The 27,923-nt window shown below is 44.6% G+C and overlaps 1 protein-coding gene across 1 annotated transcript; it reads left to right on the top strand.

Annotated features, from left to right (window-relative positions):
• On the top strand, nt 1–27,923 carry LOC106587768 (leucine-rich repeat and immunoglobulin-like domain-containing nogo receptor-interacting protein 1-B). Its single transcript, XM_045689599.1, has 2 exons — nt 1–300; nt 25,411–27,923. Exons 1-2 carry the CDS (start codon nt 289–291, stop codon nt 27,268–27,270), a joined length of 1,872 nt encoding a protein of 623 aa, XP_045545555.1. The 5' UTR covers nt 1–288; the 3' UTR covers nt 27,271–27,923.

The raw sequence follows: 27,923 nt of genomic DNA, 5'->3' as shown, positions 1-27,923 counted from the left end.
CACTCTCTGTCTCACTCAGCTCGGTGCAGCATGTATGTTAGAGTGTCTGAGACACCGGAGCCTGTGTTTACATGCAAGCCTATCAGTGGAGGTGGATTTAGAGCATCTGGAAGACCCAGGCATCTCCCATGCTCCTCACCGAGGACTCACCTCCTTTTATCTCGCCTCGGGTATCCCATTTCTCCCTTTGAATCCTCCTTTCAATGGCCTCTTCAATCTCTGCCCTGCTCTCTGAGGCATTTTGGATTTCCTTGGCAACGTGGAGCAGCTTAAATTAGAATTCTGTGCATGACAGTCCTGGTAAGTAGCCTCCTCTGTCTGTTCTGTGGGTTTCCAGCACTGAGCCACAGAGACAGGCTCATCATGGTGCAGTGTTGGGGCAGAATTGGCAGGAAAATATTTGTCTGGACAAATGGTACGTATTGAAAGGGGGAAAGGGACCGCGAGGGAGGGATGGGATGTCTGATCATTCTACTGAATAGGATTCAGGACCAGGTTTGTTCTGTCACCTGGATGCTGCCATTTATTTAAATGTGTAAGAGCATACATGTAGGCTACTGTGTGTGTGTGTGTGTGTGTGTGTGTGTGTGTGTGTGTGTGTGTGTGTGTGTGTGTGTGTGTGTGTATGGTGTGTGTGTATGGTGTGTGTGTGTGTATGGTATGTGTGTGTGTGTGTGTTTGCATATGTGCACCAGTTTGTACCTGTATGTTGTGTGTGTACGGTGTGTCTGTGTCTGTGTACAGTGTCTGTGTGTGTGTACGGTGTGTCTGTGTGTGAGTACGGTGTGTGTCTGTGCGTGTGTACCATGTGTCTGTGTATGTGTATGGTGTGTCTGTGTGTGTGTGTGTGTGTGTGTACAGTGTGTCTGTGTGAGTGTATGGTGTGTCTAGGTGTGAGTACGGTGTGTCTGTGTGTGTGTACGGTGTGTCTGTGTGTGTGTACGGTGTGTCTGTGTGTGTGTACGGGTGTGTCTGTGAGTACGGTGTGTGTCTGTGTGTGTGTGTACAGTGTGTCTGTGTGTGTGTACGGGTGTGTCTGTGAGTATGGTGTGTGTCTGTGTGTGTGTACGGTGTGTCTAGGTGTGAGTACGGTGTGTGTCTGTGTATAACTGTTTCTCTTTGTGTGTGTGCATGAATGTCTCTGTATGTGAGTCTCTCATGTGCTCCTGTGTCCCTGCTGTTTCCAGAAGTATTTTAAAAGGTGTGTCATATTACTAGTGTTGGGGTGTGTGTGTGATGGAGCGTGCCTGCTGTGTGTTCCTGTCTGAGTGCTCCTCCACCACCATGCTTATTGTAGCTCCAACTAATCTGTCCTTGTTAGCACGCCTCTTTCTAAAGACCCTAAACACGCCGTCTAGCCTGACACTGATTTGCTTCCGGAGGTCAAACCTCATTCAATCACAATGAATTTGCTGTGTTCCCTCTGGGGTGTTTCATTTCACCCACAGGTTCCAGGGAAGGCTTTTTGTCCCATTTGTATGTAGGTCAAACACCCCAGCCTCTCATCCGTTCTCTCTCTCTGTGTGTGTGTGTGTGTGTGTGTGTGTGTGTGTGTGTGTGTGTGTGTGTGTGTGTGTATGTGTGTGTGTGTCTGTGTGTGTCATCCTTTCATCCTTCCAGCCTGCATTATTTGCATTCCTCATAATTCTGCCTGGCTGCAGTGCTCTGGCACACAGTAGAAATCTATAGAGACTCTTCTACCTCCTATAGAAGTATAGTACAGCAGCTGCCTGCAAGCCACAAGCTGCCACCTCTAGCTGGTGAAGTTGAGGCTGTTTTTGCTTAGAGACACACACTACACTGTTGGTTACTGTACACGAGGCTCCCTAAAATAGGCGAGACTGGAAAGAGACTTCTCTTCCACTGGTTTCACCCCACTGCTATTTTGTAACACTGTGAGACCCAAAGATGCAAAAATTTGTTTCCTAAATTGCGTTCTAATCTAAAAAAAAATCCTATCCATCACTACCTAGTTCATCTTCTTCATCACTACCTAGTTCATCTTCTTCATCACTACCTAGTTCATCTCCTTCATCACTACCTAGTTCATCTCCTTCATCACTACCTAGTTCATCTCCTTCATCACTACCTAGTTCATCTCCTTCATCACTACCTAGTTCATCTCCTTCATCACTACCTAGTTCATCTCCTTCGACCCACATGTATCTCTGTGTAGTATTGTTGTCAGTAGGATAAATGTTGGCATCAGCAGCCGCTGAAATGGTAGAAACATGGTCCACTCGTCTGACATCAGACTAGTCCCCGACACAAGGATATGTTGTAGGCCATTACATGAAATCTTTTTTCCTGTCTTCTCTAATATGTAATGATTATGAAGAAAAAAAATACAGAGGGAAGCAAACAATCTGAACCTGAGATAGAGGTCGCTTTGGAAATGTTGAAGAAACCCAACATTGGGCTGAAAGGTTTAAACTGACACACAGGGCTACATTAATATACTGATAGAAAAGGGTTTAAACTGACACACAGGGCTACATTAATATACTGATAGAAAAGGCTTTGACCTGACACACAGGGCTACATTAATATACTGATAGAAAAGGGTTTGACCTGACACACAGGGCTACATTAATATACTGATAGAAACGTTAGAGGGATTGTTTTCCTTCCAATATTCTGAAAATATGTATAACCAAATACTTCAAGAGTAAATTTGATTCCTCCTCTACACATCAAAATAACAGAAATGAATATATCTTTTAAAAAAGGTGTGGATTGTGAGGTCAGAATACTGCCGTGACGACCATTCCTTATATGGTAAAGGAGTAAGATAGGAGGTTCTCTCTCCAGATGAAGCCAGAAAGGACAACCAAATATTACTGAAAGTAACTTAGATGTTCTCCATACATAGGAAAAACCCCAGAATACTTGATCCTTTCAAAAAGATACACCACCGTTGAAAAGTTTGGGGTCACATAGAAATGTCCTTGTTTTTGAAAGAAAAGCACATATTTTGTCCATTAAAATAACATCAAATTGATCAGAAATACAGTGTAGAAATTGTTAATGTTGTAAATGACTATTGTAGCTGGAAACGGCTGATTTCTTTATGGAATAATTACATAGGCGTACAGAGGCCCATTATCAGCAGCCATCACTCCTGTGTTCCAATGGCACATCGTGTTAGCTAATCAAAGTTTATCATTTTAAAAGGCTAATTGATCATTAGAAAACCCTTTTGCAATTATGTTAGCACAGCTGAAAACTGTTGTTCTGATTAAAGAAACAATAAAACTGGCCTTCTTTAGACTAGTTGAGTATCTGGAGCATCAGCATTTGTGGGTTCGATTATAGGCTCAAAATAGCCAGAAACAAATAATTTTCTTCTGAAACTCGTCAGTCTATTCTTGTTCTGAAAAATGAAGGCTATTCCATGAGAGAAATTGCCAAGAAACTGAAGATCTCGTACAACGCTGTGTACTACTCCCTTCACAGAACAGAGCAAACTGGCCCTAACCAGAATAGAAAGAGGAGTGGGAGGCCCCGGTGCACAACTGAGCAAGAGGACAAGTACTTTAGAGTGTCTAGTTTGAGAAACAGACGCCTCACTGGTCCTCAACTGGCAGCTTCATTAAATAGTACCCTGCAAAACACCAGTCTCAACGTCAACAGTGAAGAAGCAACTCTGGGATGCTGGTCTTCTAGGCAGAGTTCCTCTGTCCAGTGTCTGTGTTCTTTTGCCCATCTTAATATTACATTTTTATTGGCCAGTCTGAGATATGGCTATTTCTTTGCAATTCTGCCTAGAAGGCCAGCAACCTCAGAGTTGCCTCTTTACTGTTGACGTTGAGACTGGTGTTTTGCAGGGTACTATTTAATGAACAGTAGTGTATTTTTTTGACAGCAAAATGTAAAAAAAAATGGAATTTGTAAAGTTGATCAATTTGTCTATTTCAGAAAAAATATGACTTCATTTCAGATGTATATATCATTACACAATATGTTCCTTCACATGTAAATACTTTTGCTCCATTTTGATGGGATTTTAGTTGAATTTCACATGTTTCTACCATTTAAGCCCAATGTTGCAACGTTTCCAGAAAATTCTACAAATTTGATTTTTAAAATATGTATTATTATTTTCATAATCAGAGGCGTATTCCAGGTATTTTTGAAGGGTAATGAAATGTTTTCCTCGTTTGGATCTATGTTTAGGTCTCACAGGGTAAAATGGGAAAGAAGCAGAAGGTCTATAGTAGTGTTTGTATTGTTTGTGCTGCAGCTTTAGGTTAATACATACAGTATGTGTCACGATAACAAGGTGACAGTACATATCAACCTACAGAACATCGATGTCACATGAAATGTGGGGCTTTCACATCGTGACTGAGTGAGTGATTAAAACCACGACGGTTACCTGGCAACACGTTACTGTATGTGGTCTAATGTAACAATCTATAAAACCTTCATAAATACTCTTCTCCAATTAGTCTTGCCATAATGCAAGCACAGATTCTTTAGCAAGCCCATCTATTCAAGCACAATATCAACACGTGATTCCTTATAATAAGTACAGCATGTGGTTATCAGGCTCATTCATATCAATGATGGTGCAGTAGAAACGTACTGTAGCAATAGAATGTTCATTAAGTACCGCTTAAAGCAGGACAATGTGTGTGAGCGCCACAGCGCCCCTGGTTGTTCCAATACACTCACTGTTCATAGGCTACTACCGTTCGCTGATGTATGAGCCTATTGTGGGCCGCTGCAGTCTTCCAACATGTGATTGCTCAACCGTGACATATCAGACAGGAAGTCATCACTCATCACTGTTTTGACTCTGTAAGCAGAAGTGTCTCACGCATAATTCTGTTTTATCCTCTCAGACTACACAACAGAGATGCTACAGAGATTGCGGGCAGTGTATAATGATTGTCTATAGCCTTGCTGTTACATTGTTCTCCTGACCTATAGTGTTCATATGAAGGGTCTGTTCTGAATGTTCACCTCAGGGCCTTGGTACTTAAACTGAACCCAATAACCATTGGCTCTTTCTCCCATTTAACCTTTTTAATTGATTGTGTTGTCTGTACAGTTGGGTAGCATGTAAGCACTGGGAGCGCCAATCTATATGCAGTTCCAAAATTGATAATTGCACTTTGATTGATTTGATTGAAATGGGAATGTTTTAACTATCTAGCAGAGGATGCCTCCATAGCGCCCTATTTGACTTTTAATAGGATGGAAAACCAAATAGTGGTTAAGGTTGAGGACAATGCAGACGATGGCTGTACACAGTCTCTCTGGTGGTCCGACTGGTCATTACAGTAATAAGGCGGTTCACTATCCCCCCTTTTGTTACACACAAGACGGAATAGAACGTAAGTCATCAACAAGCCATTACTAGTTCAACTCTTGACACGCAAAAACAGGTCTATAGATTAACATGTACACTGTAGGCCAACTTCCTGTTCAACAGTCCATCCACACCGCCCATCTCTTACATTATGTGACCCTGTTGTGAGCAGTAGCTTTTCATGTAAATCTGTGCCAATGATATTTAGTCTGCCTGTCCTGTACACTAGTCCTCCGTGAGATATGGGGGGAAGTTAGAGGGTGAATGAAGCTACAGAATGCTGTAATAGTGATGTTGAAAGATGGACGGATTATAATCTCAACAGGGAGAGTGTTAAGGATGCTGCTGAAACCACGGCATTGCAGTAAACAGATGTAGGATCTTAATTTGATGACACTTTTATTGCTGAAAATGTTCCTGCAAAGCAGGAAATAAAAATAGTTGTGTATTCAAGGTTTAAAAGCTTCTGAAGTTTGTAATTTCCACTATAAATTTCAGACTTGATTTTCCCTAACGAAAAATGTATCAACCCCTACAAAAATATCCATGAATTATAATCCACATAATAATTCACACTTCCTGTTGCTGCAGGATTATTTTCCTGCTGTAGCAAATTTGCTCAAATTAAGATCCTAAATATGTAATGGTTCCTTCCTGTCAGGGACCGTTAAGATGGTCGGACCACGTGTAGACCGCGTGCAGGCGGGAGAGACGGGTGAGACAGACAGACAAGACAGACAGACAGACAGACAGACAGACAGACAGACAGACAGACAGACACAGGCAGATCAGTCACGGGGTAGCCTACTCAATCTTGCTCTCTACAAATGTATTCACAAGGTCACAGTGGCGCTTCGCTGCAGCATCCTCTCCCATTTAAATGTAATCATAACAGCTTTATGTAAAATATGATCCAGGCATGGTGGAGGATGGGGTTTGATTCTCCCTCTGACTCCTACACTCCACCTGCTCTATAATGCACTGATCTTTGCATATTCTAAAGCAAAGTGTGGGCTACCGATTAAACACTCCTCCTGCCCATTTGTTGTAATTGTCACTGTGAATATTTATTTATAAGTATTGGCTAGAGTGAGCTATATCAGCTAAATTAATATGAGAACGAAGATAGCTGGTGGTAATTATTATACGGATGATTTGGGATGAAAAAATCTCCCAGAATCGCCCATTGTGCTGTCCATAAAGGGCCTTAAGAAGCTTGGCCGGTGGAAAATTGCCTTCAGGATTGCATTGAGCCACAGTTTTCAATTCTACTGGAAACTTGGATCCCTGTTGATACAGAGGGGAAAAGGTTTGTGTAATTACCAGCTTAGGCTGCTGCTATAGCGAGGAATTTCCAAGAGGAATGGTGTTAATGAGGAAAGAAGCATCCCTTTACAGAATTATTATTAGACATTCAGTCAGAGCAGAGAGAGACAGATCTGTGTGGAAATATTACCAATTAGACTCGGCGCAGGCTTTGCACCGCAAGTCATTTCATACAGAACAAAGCACCCAAATGAAGTGAAACCAACTGAACAGCGACCATTACAATGTGTTCAGCACTTGTACAGGGATGTGTCATGCAGCACCATTTTCTGAATATTACACAAGGAGCTGACGTTCTTACAGATCCAATATTCTATTTGGGTTTTTCACATTTCAGGTATTCTTCATCTGGTGTGTTCCAGTTCCTTAAACACAACAGCTACGGGTATTAGAACATAGTGTAGCTAATTACTTAAGACATCTTACTTACTAGTCCCTATGTACTGTACATTGGAGCAGGTCAATTGGTGGCAGTGGTGGGATCTCCTTGTAGGGCCAAGTCCAATGGATAAGCATGACAGAGGCATAGATTAACAGCAGTGGAGGCTGGTGACTTGAAAAATGGAGGAGGATGGGAGACCCACGGTATAGGAGCGTAATGCACAGAAACGACAGTGTGTTTCAAAAATCGTCAAAGACTAATTATTTTAACCTATGTGATTATGTGTTATCATCTTTGCTATGTAAATACCGGAGGAAAGTGGGAAACCTACTTGAGCGCACGCGAAGAAATGCGCCGCGTCAACATCTCTCTTTAATAAATTTTTTGGGGATGATGCGATGGAAGCTATCTAATCATTTGGAATTGTTTTCGACATCCTAGAAAAGACAGTTGAACGTTCAATATGTTCAGCAAGTAAAACATTGTAACGTGCAATTACCTCTGCAAGCTCCTTGTTGTTGCCCTTGTTGGCAGAACTTTCCCTCTCACCGTGTCCTCTATCGATGCAGCTTTTTCCCAGAAGCTTGAATCTGATGTCGGCATTTATATGCTCCCTGCTTTTGTTTTGCCGTTTAGCTGAACGATCGATGTTCTTCAGGTCACTGTACCCACTTTTCGACCAAGGCTCAGACTTTCCAAAAAGCAGGCTAGCAATACAGGCGGCTTGATGACAGGCTCCCTGTTAACCAGCTATACTTTTGATACCAATTGGTTTTGAACAGAGGTTAGAGGTCGACCCTTGCTTTTAATTTGCACCTTTTCTGTGTACCCCAGAGAATGAAAGGGGTTCTTCAACAAAAAGTCCACAACATTTTCATCAGTGTTGGCCATTCTAACATTCTGGCGGATAAATATTTTTTTAATAAATTGCACTAACTGGACACAAAAATGTAGTTTTAAAACCAAGAAAATAATGTATAATATACCTCCTCCGTCTCCTGTAATTTGAAAAAACTAATTTGAATTGAATAATATCCCAAAAATGCTCAACTATCACTTTTCATCTCTATCCAACAATGTCACAAAGCTTCTCAACACATTGAACCCCCATAATGCTCTGTGGCACAATCCCAATACAACACAAGGTTAATTCAATGACTATAATTCTGTGATTGGATGGACAGAATGTCAATTTATGTTGCAAAAGCTTTGATTGGTTGCAGGACGTACTCCGGAAGTGGTCATAATTACCATGTATGTCTAAGGGGGTGAGGCCTACAAGCCTCCTAGGTTTTGTATTGAAGTCAATGTAGCCAGAGGAGGACGGAAGCTAGCTGTCCTCCGGCTACACCATGGTGCTACCCTACAGAGTGCTGTTGAAGTTACTGTAGACCTTCATTGCAAAACAATGTCATCTGAGTATATTTTGACATGGCCTGTGGATTAACCAGACACACCATTTCTCTTATTAGTAGTAATAATTTACCCTTGACCTTGAAACATATTATCATAATGGGGAACCCTTAACTTGAAGAGCATATCAAGATATTATTTCTGAATCAAGAAAAAGTATAACACAAGCTCTCTGGTAGGAGCTCAGCTCTTCGAATCCCCCTGCCTAGTTTTGCAATCTTCACTTCAGTGTGCAAGGGCTTATTCTGTGGGATTCAAGGCTGCAGATAGAAACGATTTGCAAAGCTGGTGAAATCCCCTATTCTACAAGACAGAGAACAATAGCTCTTCTATTAACACTCCATTTCTGTCTGGATGTGCTGTGACATTGTGCCCTAACAAATCAGCCCATAGGGTGAATCCCAATGTGGTCGTAGTATAAAACGTCTTCTCCTTTCCTGCACCAGCACTGACTGGAAAAAGTGAAGGCAATCATGGTATGGAGGCATTCAATACTTAGCTTTCACCTTCCACATGTTGTCAGATCAGCCAAGAAAAGGAGATGAGGAAGCCTCTTTAGACTATTGGGACCAACTGCTGTCTGGTTGCCATGGTAGCGGACAGTCTTTCCAAGTGTTCTGTGTCTGAGATCCAGAAACCAATTGTAGTTCTTGCTCTGGCAGTTCCTCCCATGGTACACATACATTAGAGAAAAAGGCAGGCCCCTAAAATAGTCCCAATCCAATATCATAGACAAGCAACCAGGACGTTGAAACCGTTGGAGCAAACATGAATTTGAACTGAGATCACCTTTCAGTCCAGTAGCAGCTGGGGAGGCTTTCACCTAACCAAACCTACATATTACAACAATAAATCACCCCAACTACCCAAGTATACTGACTCGGTACCGGTACTACTTGTATATAGCCTGTGACAAATAACATTTTATTTGATTTGTGTTGGGGTTGGAGCCCTGTATTCCAAGCTGTCAATTTTATCCCCTTGTTTTGTGTGTTCTCTAGAGTAGATTTGTCTGCTCGGATCTCCCACAATTCCCAGCAGCAATCTTCCCTCCACTTGGATCACTCCCCTTCAATCAGCTGTCACTCAAATCTCATTAGCATATCCATCACTGTTTTATAGGGGGAAAAGGCCCATTGGAACAGGCTCCTGTTGGAGGTCTAGGTGGAGTCGTCATGATGGCTGATACCTAGTCTTTTGTCTTTTCCCCCCTTTTTGGGAGGCGCTAGTAAAAGGGGCATGGTCTAACACAGGTTAAATAAGTGTACTGAATACCTATTCAATCCCTTCATCTGTTTGTGGTAATGAGGGAAAAGAGCATTGAAAAGGAAGCCATGCAAAAGCATTGAGATGCAACCCCATGTCTGAAAAGCTCCCCTGAAAGAGCATTGAGATGCACCCCATGTCCCTGAAGGAGGGGAGCACAGATGTGCTGCAGGCGAGAGTCTGTTGAATTAGATAAGAGAAGACAGACGAGACAGTTCTAAGTCATCAATGAGCTCTAATTTACTTCATTTCTCATGTAAAATCAACCTGCTACACATGCAAAGTGTACTTTTATGAAGTACTTAATAATACCCAGCTTTTCATTTTACGCAATCTACAGTATGTAGCCTACACTTTAGACAATAGTTTGAAAATGTTGAATTGCTTTGAAATTATCTTTGTTTGATGGTTTGTGAAATTTGAGAATATTTATTGATTTTGGCACAATCTGTCTGAGAAGTGTCTCTTTACAGTATGTCAACATCAAGGTGTCCAGAGTTTTTGCTGTAAGTCAACTTTTAACAGATTCTCAGCTGTCAAAAACTCTTTGATCTAAATCTTAGAGTAGTCAAACGGAACATCAAAGGAGGGTTGTTTTAGACTAAAAATAAAGCTCAAAGCATAAAAAATAAGTTGTTTCCATTTCCATTTCAAATTGAACGTATTGGGATGCCAACTGCTTTACCCTCATTAGCTTCATGGAATTACAGTATCATTGAGATGTGAGGCTAACTCATTAGCTTCATGGAATTACAGTATCATTGAGATGTGAGGCTAACTCATTAGCTTCATGGTATTACAGTATCATTGAGATGTGAGGCTAACTCATTAGCTTCATGGTATTACAGTATCATTGAGATGTGAGGCTAACTCATTAGCTTCATGGAATTACAGTATCATTGAGATGTGAGGCTAACTCATTAGCTTCATGGTATTACAGTATCGTTGAGATGTGAGGCTAACTCATTAGCTTCATGGTATTACAGTATCGTTGAGATGTGAGGCTAACTCATTAGCTTCATGGAATTACAGTATCATTGAGATGTGATGCTAATTCATTAGCTTCATGGAATTACAGTATCATTGAGATGTGAGGCTAACTCATTAGCTTCATGGAATTACAGTATCATTGAGATGTGAGGCTAACTCATTAGCTTCATGGTATTACAGTATTGTTGAGATGTGAGGCTAACTCATTAGCTTCATGGTATTACAGTATCGTTGAGATGTGAGGCTAACTCATTAGCTTCATGGAATTACAGTATCATTGAGATGTGAGGCTAACTCATTAGCTTCATGGTATTACAGTATCATTGAGATGTGAGGCTAACTCATTAGCTTCATGGTATTACAGTATCGTTGAGATGTGAGGCTAACTCATTAGCTTCATGGTATTACAGTATCATTGAGATGTGAGGCTAACTCATTAGCTTCATGGTATTACAGTACAGTATCATTGAGATGTGAGGCTAACTCATTAGCTTCATGGTATTACAGTACAGTATCATTGATATGTGAGGCTAACTCATTCGTTTCATGGTATTACAGTATCATTGAGATGTGAGGCTAACTCATTAGCTTCATGGTATTACAGTACAGTATCATTGATATGTGAGGCTAACTCATTAGCTTCATGGTATTAGAGTATCATTGAGATGTGAGGCTTACCCAACCTGACTTATTGGTTACACTTCATGTGACAGTACCTTTGACAGACCTTTTGATTTATTTAGATGGGATTCATTGAAACAAGTGTCTAAATATTATTTGGTCCAATAATTTGAGTAATTTGGTAAAGGAATTTTGAAGCAGGAAAGTACCAATTAGAAGTATCAACCTCTTTTAATTCCCTGGTTTTCACTGATAGGCATACTGAGTAATCTACAGTGTTGATGCCCAGCATAGCAGAATTGCTGCCTGTAAAATCAATCTTTTTCTTGCCTTGAAGGTCAGTCACTATGTTACCAATTTGTGTGGAAGGGGAAGTGAAATAACAACATCCAACATGTTGTTTGCGTTTTGTGTTCCCATGTCTCTATACAAAGTCATAGAATATCCTTCATACTTTATGTGTTGTGAATGATTGAAAACATGTAGTGAATGATTGACAACTATCCTTATTTGCACAGCTGACACAATAGGCCAAGTTGTCTCATCTATAGTATGTTGTGTAAGGTTGTTTGCTATAGTTAGTTTTGAATAGTTAGCCTTGAATATTTAGCTTTGAAAAGTTAGCCTTGAACATTAAACCTTGAATAGCTGGCCTTGAATAGTAAGCCTTGAATAGTTAGCATTGAATAGTAAGCCTTGAATAGTTAGCCTTGAATAGTTAGCATTGAATAGTAAGCCTTGAATAGTTAGCCTTGAATTGGTCATCCTCAAAGCCAATACCCCCTTTGGCTGCCTTTCCTTCCAGTTCTCTGCTGCCAATGACTGGAACGAATTGCAAAAATCGCTGAAGTTGGAGACTTATATCTCCTTCACTAACTTTAAGCATCAGCTATCTGAGCAGCTTACCGATCGCTGCACAGTCCATCTGTAAATAGCCCATCCATCTACCTACCTCATCCCCATATTGTTTTTATTTACTTTTTTGCTCTTTTGCACACCAGTATTTCTACTTGCACATCATCATCTGCACATCTATCACTCCAGTGTTAATTTGCTAAGTTGTAATTACGTCGCTACTTTGGCCTATTTATTGCCTTACCTCCTCACGCCATTTGCACACACTGTATATACACTTTTTCTATTGTGTTATTGACTGTACATTTGTTTATTCCATGTGTAACTCTGTGTTGTTGTTTGTGTCGCACTGCTTTGCTTTATCTTGGCCAGGTCGCAGTTGTAAATGAGAACTTGGTCTCAACTGGCCTACCTGGTTAAATAAAGGTGAAATAAAAAAATAGTTAGCCTTGAATATTAAGCCTTGAATAGTTAGCATTGAATAGTTAGCCTTGAATAGTAAACATGGAATAGTTATCCTTGAATAGTTAGCATTGAATAGTTAACCTTGAATAGTTAGCATTGAATAGTTAGCTTTGAATAGTTAGCCTTGAATAGTTAGCCTTGAATAGTTAGCCTTGAATAGTAAACATGGAACAGTTATCCTTGAATAGTTAGCATTGAATAGTTACCCTTGAATATTAAGCCTTGAATAGTTAACATGGAATAGTTAGCCTTGAATAGTTATCCTTGAATAGTTAGCATTGAATAGTTAGCCTTGAATAGTTAGCCTTGAATAGTAAACATGGAACAGTTATCCTTGAACAGTTATCCTTGAATAGTTACCCTTGAATATTAAGCCTTGAATAGTTAGCATTGAATAGTTATCCTTGAATAGTTAGCATTGAATAGTTACCCTTGAATATTAAGCCTTGAATAGTTAGCATTGAATAGTTAACCTTGAATATTAAGCCTTGAATAGTTAGCATTGAATAGTTATCCTTGAATAGTTAGCATTGAATAGTTACCCTTGAATATTAAGCCTTGAATAGTTAGCATTGAATAGTTAACCTTGAATATTAAGCCTTGAATAGTTAGCATTGAATAGTTACCCTTGAATATTAAGCCTTGAATAGTTAGCATTGAATAGTTAGCATTGCATAGTTAGCCTAGAAAAATTAGGCTCATAGGTCATAGAATAGTATTTGGATTTATTATGGATCCCCATTAGCTGCTGCCAAGACAGCAGCGACTCTTCCTGGGGTCCAGCAAAATTAAGGCAGTTATACAATTTAAAAAACATTCCAATACATCCACAACACATTCAGTGTGTGCCCTCAGGCCACTACTCTACTACCACATATCTACAATACAAAATTGTGTTATCGTGAGTGTGTGTGTGTGCATGTGTCTGTGCCTGTGCCTCTTCACAGTCCCCGCTGTTCCATAAGGTGTATTTTTATCTGTTTTTTTTAATACAAATGTACCGCTTGCATGAGTTACTTCATGTGGAATAGAGTTCCATGTGGTCATGGTTCTATGTGGTTCTGTATAGACAGGGAATGTATAGACATTCACAGTGTAAGTGGACCACTCCCTGTGATTACCAGCTTCCTTGCTCAGCTGCATCTTACGGGGGGTGGGGGGGGGATAGTAGAGAGAGTAGTTGGGGAGAGAAAAATGTGTCAGAATGTGATGAGAACGAGAGGTCCAGAGAGGAAAGGGCTAGCAGTCCTACAACTGCAGGAGAGAGGAGGAAGAGGAAGGTCCACTGTGCTTCCTCCCAAGGTCATTACTAAGAGGACATGGAGAGAGGGATGGAGAGACAGGGAGAGAGGGATGGAGAGACAGGGAGAGAGGGATGGAGAGACAGGGAGAGTCGCAGAGTACGACCCTGCCTCACACAGGAAGCGGCGCAGGTCCTAATCCAGGCACTTGTCATCTCCCGTCTGGATTATTGCAACTCGCTGTTGGCTGGGCTCCCTGCCTGTGCCATTAAACCCCTACAACTCATCCAGAACGCCGCAGCCCGTCTGGTGTTCAACCTTCCCAAGTTCTCTCACGTCACCCCGCTCCTCCGCTCTCTCCACTGGCTTCCAGTCGAAGCTCGCATCCGCTACAAGACCATGGTGCTTGCCTACGGAGCTGTGAGGGGAACGGCACCTCCGTACCTTCAGGCTCTGATCAGGCCCTACACCCAAACAAGGGCACTCCGTTCATCCACCACTGGCCTGCTGGCCCCCCTACCTCTGAGGAAGCACAGTTCCCGCTCAGCCCAGTCAAAACTGTTCGCTGCTCTGGCACCCCAATGGTGGAACAAGCTCCCTCACGACGCCAGGACAGCGGAGTCAATCACCACCTTCCGGAGACACCTGAAACCCCACCTCTTCAAGGAATACCTGGGATAGGATAAAGTAATCCTTCTAACCCCCCCCTTAAAAGATTTAGATGCACTATTGTAAAGTGGTTGTTCCACTGGATATTATAAGGTGAATGCACCAATTTGTAAGTCGCTCTGGATAAGAGCGTCTGCTAAATGACTAAAATGTAAATGTAAAATGGAGAGAGGGGGGGACGGATAGTAGAGAGAGTAGTTGGGGAGAGAAAAATTATTCAGAATGTGATGAGAACGAGAGGTCCAGAGAGGAAAGGGCTAGCAGTCCTACAACTGCAGGAGAGAGGAGGAAGAGGAAGGTCCACTGTGCTTCCTCCCAAGGTCATTACTAAGAGGACATGGAGAGAGGGATGGAGAGACAGGGAGAGAGGGTTGGAGAGACAGGGAGAGATAGAGAAACAGGGAGAGAGAGATCACTCTTGCTGCGGGTGATTCCCTGATCCACCTCTACGTAGACGACACCATTCTGTATACATCTGGCCCTTCTTTGGACACTGTGTTAACTAACCTCCAAACGAGCTTCAATGCCATACAACACTCATTCCGTGGCCTCCAACTGATCTTAAACTCTAGCAAAACCAAATGCATGCTTTTCAACCGTTCGCTGCCCGCACCCGCCCGCCCGACAAGCATCACTACTCTGGACGGTTCTGACCTAGAATATGTGGACAACTACAAATACCTAGGTGTCTGGCTAGACTGTAAACTCTCCTTCCAGACTCATATCAAACATCTCCAATCCAAAATCAAATCTAGAATCGGCTTTCTATTTCGCAACAAAGCCTCCTTCAATCACGCCGCCAAACTTACCCTAGTAAAACTGACTATCCTACCGATCCTCGACTTCGGCGATGTCATTTACAAAATAGCTTCCAATACTCTACTCAGCAAATTGGATGCAGTCTATCACAGTGCCATCCGTTTTGTTACCAAAGTGCCTTATACCACCCACCACTGTGACCTGTATGCTCTAGGCGGCTGGCCCTCGCTACATATTCGTCGCCAAACCCACTGGCTCCAGGTCATCTATAAGTCTATGCTAGGTAAAGCTCCGCCTTATCTCAGTTCACTGGTCACGATAACACCACCCACCCGTAGCACGCGCTCCAGCAGGTATATCTCACTGGTCATACCCAAAGCCAACACCTCCTTTGGCCGCCTTTCCTTCCATTTCTCTGCTGCCAGTGACTGGAACGAATTGCAAAAATTGCTGAAGCTGGACTTACATTTCCCTCACTAACTTTAAACATCAGCTATCTGAGCAGCTAACCGATCGCTGCAGCTGTACATAACCCATCTGTAAATAGCCCACCCAATCTACCTACCTCATCCCCATATTGTTTTTATTTACTTTGCTGCTCTTTTGCACACCAGTATCACTACTTACACACCATCATCTGCTCATCATCTGCTTATCTATCACTCCAGTGTTAATCTGCTAAATTGTAATTACTCCGCTACTATGGCCTATTTATTGCCATACCTCCTCATGCCATTTGCACACACTGTATATAGACTTGATTTTTTTTCTATTGTGTTATTGACTGTACGCTTGTTTATTCCATGTAACTCTGTGTTGTTTGTGTCGCACTGCTTTGCTTTATCTTGGCCAGGTCGCAGTTGTAAATGAGAACTTGTTCTCAACTGGCCTACCTGGTTAAATAAAGGTGAAATAAAATAAAATAAGAGAGGGATGGAGAAACAGGGAGAGGGATGGAGAAACAGGGAGAGAGGAAGGTGGAGACAGGGAGAGAGGGATGGAGAGACAGGGAGAGAGGGATGGAGAGACAGGGAGAGAGGGATGGAGAGACAGGGAGAGAGGGATGGAGAGACAGGGAGAGAGGGATGGAGAGACAGGGAGAGAGGGATGGAGAGACAGGGAGAGAGAAAGGTGGAGACAGGGAGAGAGGAAGGTGGAGACAGGGAGAGAGGAAGGTGGAGACAGGGAGAGAGGAATGGAGAAACAGGGAGAGAGGAAGGTGGAGACAGGGAGAGAGGGATGGAGAGACAGGGAGAGAGGGATGGAGAGACAGGAAGAGAGGGATGGAGAGACAGGTGAGAGAGAAATGGAAAGACAGGGAGAGAGGGATGGAGAAACAGGGAGAGAGGGAGGTGGAGACAGGGAGAGAGGGATGGAGAGACAGGGAGAGAGGGATGGAGAAACAGGGAGAGAGGAAGGTGGAGACAGGGAGAGGGATGGAGAGACAGGGAGAGAGGGATGGAGAAACAGGAAGAGAGGGAGGTGGAGACAGGGAGAGAGGGATGGAGAGACAGGGAGAGAGGGATGGAGAGACAGGGAGAGAGGAAGGTGGAGACAGGGAGAGAGGGATGGAGAGACAGGGAGAGAGGGAGGTGGAGACAGGGAGAGAGGGCTGGAGAGACAGGGAGAGAGGGATGGAGAAACAGGAAGAGAGGGAGGTGGAGACAGGGAGAGAGGAAGGTGGAGACAGGGAGAGAGGGATGGAGAGACAGGGAGAGAGGGATGGAGAGACAGGGAGAGAGGAAGGTGGAGAGACAGGGAGAGAGGGAGGTGGAGACAGGGAGAGAGGGATGGAGAGACAGGGAGAGAGGGATGGAGAAACAGGAAGAGAGGGAGGTGGAGACAGGGAGAGAGGAAGGTGGAGACAGGGAGAGAGGGATGGAGAGACATTGAGAGAGGGATGGAGAGACAGGGAGAGAGGGAGGTGGAGACAGGGAGAGAGGAAGGTGGAGACAGGGAGAGGGATGGAGAGACAGGTGAGAGAGAAATGGAAAGACAGGGAGAGAGGGATGGAGAAACAGGGAGAGAGGGAGGTGGAGACAGGGAGAGAGGGATGGAGAGACAGGGAGAGAGGGATGGAGAAACAGGAAGAGAGGGAGGTGGAGACAGGGAGAGAGGAAGGTGGAGACAGGGAGAGGGATGGAGAGACAGGGAGAGAGGGATGGAGAAACAGGAAGAGAGGGAGGTGGAGACAGGGAGAGAGGGATGGAGAGACAGGGAGAGAGGGATGGAGAGACAGGGAGAGAGGAAGGTGGAGACAGGGAGAGAGGGATGGAGAGACAGGGAGAGAGGGAGGTGGAGACAGGGAGAGAGGGCTGGAGAGACAGGGAGAGAGGGATGGAGAAACAGGAAGAGAGGGAGGTGGAGACAGGGAGAGAGGAAGGTGGAGACAGGGAGAGAGGGATGGAGAGACAGGGAGAGAGGGATGGAGAGACAGGGAGAGAGGAAGGTGGAGAGACAGGGAGAGAGGGAGGTGGAGACAGGGAGAGAGGGATGGAGAGACAGGGAGAGAGGGATGGAGAAACAGGAAGAGAGGGAGGTGTAGACAGGGAGAGAGGGATGGAGAGACAGGGAGAGAGGAAGGTGGAGACAGGGAGAGAGGGATGGAGAGACATTGAGAGAGGGATGGAGAGACAGGGAGAGAGGAAGGTGGAGACAGGGAGAGAGGGATGGAGAGACAGGGAGAGAGGGATAGAAGGACAGGGAGAGAGGGAGGTGGAGACAGGGATGGAGAGGGATGGGGAGACGGGGAGAGAGGGATGGAGAGACAGGGAGAGAGGGATGGAGAGACAGGGAGAGAGGGAGGTGGAGACAGGGAGAGAGGGATGGAAAACAGGTCCAAGTGGTTCTGTATAGACAGGGAATGTATAGACATTCACAGTGTAAGTGGACAACTCCCTGTGATTACCAGCTTCCTTGCTCAGCTGCATCTTACAGGAGAGGGGGTGGGGGGGGGGTGGGGGGGGTCGAGAGAGTAGTTGGGGAGAGAAAAATGTGTCAGAATGTGATGAGAACGAGAGGTCCAGAGAGGCTAGCAGTCCTACAACTGCAGGAGAGAGGAGGAAGAAGAAGGTCCACTGTGCTTCCTCCCAAGGTCATTACTAAGAGGACACTGAGAGAGGGATGGAGAGACAGGGAGAGAGGGAGGTGGAGACAGGGAGAGAGGGAGGTGTAGACAGTGAGAGAGGGAGGTGGAGACAGTGAGAGAGGGAGGTGGAGACAGGGAGAGAGGAAGGTGGAGACAGTGAGAGAGGGAGGTGGAGACAGTGAGAGAGGAAGGTGGAGACAGGGAGAGAGGAAGGTGGAGACAGTGAGAGAGGGAGGTGGAGACAGGGAGAGAGGAAGGTGGAGACAGGGAGAGAGGAAGGTGGAGACAGGGAGAGAGGGAGGTGGAGACAGTGAGAGAGGGAGGTGGAGACAGGGAGAGAGGAAGGTGGAGACAGGGAGAGAGGAAGGTGGAGACAGGGAGAGAGGGATGGAGAGACAGGGAGAGAGGGAGGTGGAGACAGTGAGAGAGGGAGGTGGGGACAGTGAGAGAGGGAGGTGGATACAGGGAGAGAGGGAGGTGGAGACAGTGAGAGAGGGATGGAGAGACAGGGAGAGAGGGATGGAGAGACAGGGAAAGAGGGATGGAGAGACAGGGAAAAAGGGATGGAGAGACAGGGAAAGAGGCAGGGAGGGATGGAGAGACAGGGAAAGAGGAATGGAGAGACAGGGAGAGAGGCAGGGAGGGATGGAGAGACAGAGAGAGAGGCAGGGAGAGATGGAGAGATAGGGAGAGAGGCAGGGAGAGAAAGAGAGATGGAAAGAGGGAGAGAGGCAGGGAGGGGTGGAGAGACAGGGAAAGAGGCAGGGAGAGAGAGAGATGGAAGCAGAGAGAGAGGGAGGTGGAGACAGGGAGAGAGGCAGGGAGAGAGAGAGAGATGGAAACAGAGAGAGAGGGAGGTGGAGACAGGGAGAGAGGGATGGAGAGATAGGGAGAGAGGGATGGAGAGACAGGGAGAGAGGCAGGGAGAGAGAGAGAGATGGAAACAGAGAGAGAGGGAGGTGGAGACAGGGAGAGAGGGAGGTCGAGACAGGGAGAGAGGGAGGTGGAGACAGGGAGAGAGGGATGGAGAGATAGGGAGAGAGGGATGGAGAGACAGGGAGAGAGGGAGGGAGAGACAGGGAGAGAGGCAGGGAGGGATGGAGAGACAGGAAGAGAGGCAGGGAGGGATGGAGAGACAGGGAAAGAGAGATAGAGAGACAGGGAAAGAGGGATGGAGAGACAGTGAGAGAGGCAGGGAGAGAGAGATGGAAACAGAGAGAGAGGGAGGTGGAGACAGGGAGAGAGGGAGGTGGAGACAGGGAGAGAGACGGAGAGAGAGATGGAAACAGGGAGAGAGGGAGAGGGAGGTGGAGACAGGGAGAGAGACAGGGAGAGAGGGATGGAGAGACAGTGAGAGAGGCAGGGAGAGAGAGATGGAAACAGAGAGAGAGGGAGGTGGAGACAGGGAGAGAGGGAGGTGGAGACAGGGAGAGAGACGGAGAGAGAGATGGAAACAGGGAGAGAGGGAGAGGGAGGTGGAGACAGGGAGAGAGACAGGGAGAGAGAGATGGAGATGGAAACAGGGAGAGAGGGAGAGGGAGGTGGTGACAGGGAGAGAGAGATGGAAACAGGGAGAGAGGGAGAGGGAGGTGGAGACAGGGAGAGAGACAGGGAGAGAGAGATGGAGATGGAAACAGGGAGAGAGGGAGAGGGAGGTGGAGACAGGGAGAGAGATAGGGAGAGAGAGATGGAAACAGGGAGAGAGGGAGGTGGAGACAGGGAGAGAGACAGGGAGAGATAGATGGAAACAGGGAGAGAGGGAGAGGGAGGTGGAGACAGGGAGAGAGACAGGGAGAGAGAGATGGAGATGGAAACAGAGAGAGAGGGAGGTGGTGACAGGGAGAGAGATAGGGAGAGAGAGATGGAAACAGGGAGAGAGGGAGGTGGAGACAGGGAGAGAGACAGGGAGAGATAGATGGAAACAGGGAGCGAGGGAGAGGGAGGTGGAGACAGGGAGAGAGACAGGGAGAGAGAGATGGAGATGGAAACAGAGAGAGAGGGAGGTGGTGACAGGGAGATAGATAGGGAGAGAGAGATGGAAACAGGGAGAAAGGGAGAGGGAGGTGGAGACAGGGAGAGAGGGGTTGAATTTCCTGTTTTTATGGATTGAATTTCCTCCAAAGTGGAAAGAAATGAGATCATGCACTAAACTCCAATACTAACATGCAAAGTGATTTGAGACAGAAAGCAACATTGGTAATGGGTTCTCTTGTCATTTTAAGGGTTATTTCAATTACATTGTTTGGTTTATTTCTGACCCACATAAAATAACAAATAAAAATACAAACTTTTGCAAGTGAATCCCGGATTACATAATACAGTAGAATATCCATGTAACCGTTCTCTCACTGTAACATATTTTCACAGGAAGACAAAACATCAATAAGGCTGCATGACTTTAGGTTAGGACACAACTAAAGCACCAAAGCACAGCAATGCCTCTCATCTACATGCCCATGTTATTGTCTGGACATGTAGTGGGTGATACAGGCTGCGTTTACACAGGCAGCCCAATTCTGATCTTATGCCCAGTTATGAGTTGGTCAAAAGAGCAATTCTTAGCAAAAGATCAGAATTGTTGTGCCTGTGTAAATGCAGCCTTAGTCATGTGTTGGCGAGTTGTTATTGCAGACCCCTTTGACTCATTGTGTTTGGCATTTCATCACAGTTCGAAATGACGTCACAACATTTACATTCAAGTGCTTTTATCAGTTGAAATATCAAAATGTCTCCTTCATCCTTTTTATTTTCCTCGGCTGGTAGACTGATGTCCTGTCTGGGCTAGATAAAGGCCAGCCATTTCCTCTATCAGATATCTAATAGATGTTTTATTGTGTGGCATATTCCAACCCTCAATTAGCATCAGTGAGATTTCACAGTCATTAACCCAATACATTCATGACCCCAAGGTTCAATTCTCATCTTTATTGTGTGGCATATTCCAACCCTCAATTAGGTTGGGTGTTGGTCTGTGAATGCTTTTAAACCAACCTGATCTATCCATTCACAAGCCACACAATAATACTGTATGGTGAAAGGCTGAAACATGTTCTTGCCGTTTGAAACAAACAAAGTAGACTTTGGTGTATTACAGGGGTTGTGTATACTGTCACTATACAACCCCTTGAAAAATGTGGATTTAGATTGGAGGAGAAATGTAGAAGACAGTTAGACCTACTGGGTCGCTGGTCCTGCTAAAATAACAGTCCTAGCTGTTTTAATGGCAGTACTTTCTCTCCGTCTGGCATTTGTAAGGTGTAATTTGTGTTAGCACACTGCTACCAGCGGAATCACTCTCATCCTACTGTCAAGTCTGTTTTGTTAATCGCACAACTATGTGACACAAGTTGCGCAACGAGAGATACTATCGAGCACCTCCGCCGAACAATTGAAGCACTCTTGAAAAACCATTATGTGTTGCAGGGAATGAGCCCCCTCACTTCTCATCTGTGTGAGTTCAAGCTGTTTATATGCTGATTCAGCACCACCACTTATCAGCAGTGACGACATGCTGGTTCTCTGGCAGGAGACTGTTTCTGTTCCACTTGATACTTCCATTCATACTCTAACACACCTGGACAGCTTTGTACAGCTCTCTACTTTACACTCATCGTTTTGCTCCTCTCGCTGTGGGAAACCCTGTCGAGGTACAGCTGTGGTACTGATCTAGTGCGTAGTACTACCGGCGTATTATACTTTCATTATACTGTAATAGAGTGTTTCTCAGAAATACCTGAAAAACAGATGTCTGTAGATCAAAGTGAAATACTTCCTAGAGTAGTTATCTTTTGGAGAATGCATCGGAGACAACAGAAATGTTCAATATGAATGGTTAGCTTACCACTTTATATACCCCATAAACCATCTTACTGTACTGCCCAGTGGTTAAATATGATGTCGACCGCAGCCACTCTTGGAAGCCAAATGCAGCATGTGCCATAGAACTAGAATCCATAGAACAAGCCTCCCTATTCAAGTCAATGATGGCATAATGGGTAGATTCTATTTCTATGGTATGTGCCACATAGTTTTGGTTACTGCAGTTACCGTGGTCCTAAAATGGAACCTTTGATCATTTGTTTATGTCCAGGAATCTGTCCCTGGAGAAATGTACAGTCTAGATAACATGTTTAGTATCTGTCCCTGGAGAAATGTACAGTCTAGATAACATGTTTAGTATCTGTCCCTGGAGAAATGTACAGTCTAGATAACATGTTTAGTATCTGTCCCTGGAGAAATGTACAGTCTAGATAACATGTTTAGTATCTGTCCCTGGAGAAATGTATAGTCTAGATAACATGTTTAGTATCTGTCCCTGGAGAAATGTACAGTCTAGATAACATGTTTAGTATCTGTCCCTGGAGAAATGTACAGTCTAGATAACATGTTTAGTATCTGTCCCTGGAGAAATGTACAGTCTAGATAACATGTTTAGAATCTGTCCCGGGAGAAATGTACAGTCTAGATAACATGTTTAGAATCTGTCCCTGGAGAAATGTACAGTCTAGATAACATGTTTAGTATCTGTCCCTGGAGAAATGTACAGTCTAGATAACATGTTTAGAATCTGTCCCGGGAGAAATGTACAGTCTAGATAACATGTTTAGAATCTGTCCCTGGAGAAGTGTACAGTCTAGATAACATGTTTAGTATCTGTCCCTGGAGAAATGTACAGTCTAGATAACATGTTTAGTATCTGTCCCTGGAGAAATGTACAGTCTAGATAACATGTTTAGTATCTGTCCCTGGAGAAATGTACAGTCTAGATAACATGTTTAGAATCTGTCCCGGGAGAAATGTACAGTCTAGATAACATGTTTAGAATCTGTCCCTGGAGAAATGTACAGTCTAGATAACATGTTTAGTATCTGTCCCTGGAGAAATGTACAGTCTAGATAACATGTTTAGAATCTGTCCCGGGAGAAATGTACAGTCTAGATAACATGTTTAGAATCTGTCCCTGGAGAAATGTACAGTCTAGATAACATGTTTAGAATCTGTCCCTGGAGAAATGTATAGTCTAGATAACATGTTTAGTATCTGTCCCTGGAGAAATGTACAGTCTAGATAACATGTTTAGTATCTGTCCCTGGAGAAATGTACAGTCTAGATAACATGTTTAGTATCTGTCCCTGGAGAAATGTACAGTCTAGATAACATGTTTAGTATCTGTCCCTGGAGAAATGTACAGTCTAGATAACATGTTTAGTATCTGTCCCTGGAGAAATGTACAGTCTAGATAACATGTTTAGTATCTGTCCCTGGAGAAATGTACAGTCTAGATAACATGTTTAGTATCTGTCCCTGGAGAAATGTACAGTCTAGATAACATGTTTAGTATCTGTCCCTGGAGAAATGTACAGTCTAGATAACATGTTTAGTATCTGTCCCTAGAGAAATGTACACTAGTGAAACCACAATGTTTGGTTAGTCACTGTATGTTCAGTATGTATATATGCCTACATGACTTGCATACAAGTGAGCCTCCCTGTAGCATGTATTTCATCAGATGTTTTTGGACTTGGGCACTTTTCTTTCACCATGCATTTTGGAAAAAACAAACAGTATTTTTGATTGACTTTTGAGGTTGTAGATTCTTGTTGCACTGTGCAGACAGCCTTTCTTCCTCTCGGTCTCTGTGGGCTTTAGCCAGGAGTCAGTGAAATAGTTTGAGGACAGTGACATTTGCCCTGTCCTTTAAGTACATTTAGCAACATTAGCGCATATTGATGGATGGCACAGATTTTAGCTTGACTGTGAAGTAAAGCCCTCTCAATAAAGAGAATATCCAGAGAGCTATTATTCTAACTTAGCATGGCTTCTTCACAGAGCACATCCCACAGACATGGATGAGCCTCAAATTGTATGATCGATGTGGGAACCAGAGCTTGAAGGCTTTTGCAAGTTAAAGCGCCCCTGAGTCTAAAGCAAATAAGGGTTTAAACAGTCTCTCTCTCTCTCTCACTCCAAGGTCGACAGCTCGCCAGACAGCCGCATGGTAGTGTTGTGTTTAGTTACAGGCAGCACACTTGTTTATTCACGCCATTTAATGCATTGAATTAAAGCACATTTCGGTAAGCTATTTCTCATTCCAACTACTTGTCACAGGGAGATTGACAGGCGACTCAAGGTGCTGCTAAGACCTAGAACAGTAACTGACAGACCCTGGAGCCCACAATGCAGCCCATTCTCCTTTGGCCAGCAGATTAAGAGTTCATAAAGCCAGGATGAAGAATGTATCTGTCCCTCACAGTTGGATGGACAGTAGTTATTTGGGGTTTACAGAAGACTTAGAGTCCTAAGTTGATAGAGCAGCAGTTGGTGTTTAGGACCCTGACACACAGATAAAAGAAGAGTAACAGAGAAGAGTAACCTGCAATCGGAATAGAGGGTCCTCCAGGCAATTGCACTTGTACAGAACAAAACATTATGTTCCATACAAGCCTGGCATAATTCTCTTTCACATTGGAAGTAGGTATCTCTCCATGATTTGTAAATTAAACTGACATTTGTTTATTGCTGTAAATACTTTGTCTGCTTCATTTAGTTGATTGAGGTTTATGAGAGCCTAATCGGAAGTGAAAAGGACTAATTTGAGCTTTGTCGTCCATTGCATTAAAAAACACTATTAAAGCTGTAATTGTGTCCTCTGTGAGTGGTGTAGTTACAAAACATGACAGAAATAGTTTTAAGAAGATTTTTGTTGTGAAAGGAGATCTGAGGTTTTCTGTTCACCTTCTGGTATTTCAGCTGATATTTCTACCACTTGTCTAACCCAGAGCCTTTAGTCCAAATCTGAGGCGAATGTAACCCTGTGACATCATCTTTTGGGCAAGATTTTTGTCTGTTGTGTGGCTAAAGTATTGTTTGTTAAATAAACACAATTGTTTTTTTATATCAATAATACTTCAGGAGATAAGCGTCAAACCTGACAAAATAATATATTTAAAAAAATGTGTTTATAGATGTAGTTGTCCTTTAAATGTACCAACCATCCCTCTTACTTCTGTCTCCGCAGGGAAGCAGTAGAATGGTGTCCGGGGAGGCAGGTGGGCACAGCTACCTGGTGGCGTGCTGGCAGCCCATCCTGGTCCTAATGCTGGGCACTGTCCTCTCCGGCTCCACCACCGGCTGCCCGTCCCGCTGTGAGTGTAATGCTCAGGAACGTTCCGTGGTGTGCCATCGACGGAGGCTGGCCTCGTTTCCCGAGGGCATCCCCATCGAGACGAAACTACTGGACCTCAGCAAGAACCGTCTGAAAAGCCTGGGGCCTGAGGAGTTCATCAACTACCCACAGCTGGAGGAGCTGCAGCTCAATGAGAACAATATCTCTTCCATGGAGCCCGGGGCTTTTAGCAACCTTGTCGGCTTGCGGACTCTGGGGCTGCGCAACAACCAGCTTAAGCTAATCCAGTTGGGAGTGTTCACAGGCCTCAGCAACCTCACCCAGCTGGACATTAGCGAGAACAGAATTGTCATCCTGCTGGACTACATGTTCCAGGAGCTATACAATCTGAAGGCTCTGGAAGTCGGCGATAACGACCTGGTGTTCATCTCTCACCGAGCGTTCCACGGCCTCAGCAGCCTGGAACAGCTGACCATGGAGCGCTGCAACCTGACCTCGGTGCCAACCGAGGCCCTGAGCCATCTGCACAACCTGCTGTCACTGCGACTACGCCACCTCACCGTCAACGCTGTCAGGGATTACTCCTTCAAGAGGCTTGACCGCCTGAGGGTGTTAGAGATCTCCTACTGGCCCTACCTGGACACCATGACCTCCAAATGCCTGTACGGCCTCAACATCACCTCCCTGACCATCACAAACTGTAACCTCACTGCCATCCCTTACCAGGCCATCCGACACCTTGGGCACCTTCTCTATCTCAACTTGTCTTTTAATCCCATTCACACGGTGGAGGGGAACAAGCTGCACAATCTAATGAGGCTCCAGGCCTTCCACTTGGTAGGAGGGAGATTAGCCACAATCGAGCCCTACTCCTTCCGGGGCTTGAACCACCTCCGAGTCCTCAACGTATCCAGCAATAGCCTGAGCACCCTGGAGGAATCTGTCTTTCACTCCGTGGGGAACCTGGAGACCCTGGCACTGTACGATAACCCACTGGCCTGCGACTGCCGGCTGCTCTGGGTCTTCCGCCGCCGCTGGAGGCTCAACTTCAACCGGCAGCAGCCCGTCTGCTCTTTGCCCGAGGCCGTGCAGGGCAAGGAGTTCAAAGACTTCCCCGACATCCTCCCCTCCGATTCCTTCACCTGCCAGAAGTCCAGGATACAAGACCACAAGGCACTGCAGAGGCACGTGGACGAGGGCACAACGGTCCATTACACATGCCAGGCGGACGGTGACCCAGCCCCCGTGATCATGTGGCTGTCCCCCAAGAAGCAGTTCATCACTACCAAGTCTGTGGGGCGTCTCAGCGTGTCCCCCGAGGGCACGCTAGAGGTGCGCTATGCCCAGATCCAGGACAACGGTACCTACCTGTGCATCGCCAGCAATGCAGCAGGGAATGACACCAAGCCTGCCCACCTGCATGTTCACAGCTACTCGCCCAACTGGCCGCACCAGCCCAACAAGACGTTTGCTTTCATCTCCAACCAGCCCAGCGAGGACGGGGCCAACGGGACCCTTGCCCAGGTTCCCTTCCCGTTCGACGTGAAGACTCTGATCATCGCCACCACCATGGGATTTATCTCGTTCCTCGGCGTCGTCCTCTTCTGTCTCGTCATCCTCTTCCTCTGGAGCAGAGGAAAAGGCAACGTCAAGCCAAACATAGAGATTGAGTATGTACCCCGTAAGGCGGAGGCAGGTGAGGGTAGTCCAACCGGCGATGCGCCGCGTAAATTCAACATGAAAATGATGTGAGACTCAAGTTTACTGACTTCAAAATGAGGGTGGACACACTATATTCTCTTTAAATATATGTGGAATTTATGAGAGATAGACATCTTGATACTATACCCAAGACTGTTTCACCTTCAGGGACTGAATCTTAAACAGCGAGTGTTGGATTTAAAAGTATTCAAATCTCTGTGCGTTTTTATGGGCAATAGTCATTAAGAAAATAAGCCAGAATAAGCCAGTCATGTTTTATGCTCCTTTCAACCTGAAAATGGAGATTGTCTTTATCTAGTCTTTTGATTGTTTTTTTTCTCTGTATCTTGTTCTTCTTACCATGTACAATGAGCAAAGGAATGGTCGTAATACCACTTAAAGGGGTAGTTCACAAAAATACTGAAATTGACAGCAGCAACGGTAAGAGGAATATCATGTCAATTTGTTTGAACTATACCTTTAATGGTTATGGGTTTTGAGCATATTACTGTATTACGAGCAGGCGCAATTCAAGCAATGTACGTACAGTGCATTCGGAAAGTATTCAGACCCCCTTGACTTTTTCCAAATGTTGTTATGTTACAGCCTTATTCTAAAATGTATTAAATCTTTTTTTTTAACTCATCAATGTACACACAACACCCAATAATAGCAAAGCAAAAACAGGTTTTCAGACCCTTTAC

The sequence above is a fragment of the Salmo salar genome, chromosome ssa11 (assembly GCF_905237065.1).
Source record: "Salmo salar chromosome ssa11, Ssal_v3.1, whole genome shotgun sequence".
Taxonomy (NCBI): domain Eukaryota; kingdom Metazoa; phylum Chordata; class Actinopteri; order Salmoniformes; family Salmonidae; genus Salmo; species Salmo salar.
This window is presented reverse-complemented; position numbering and strand designations above follow the sequence as displayed.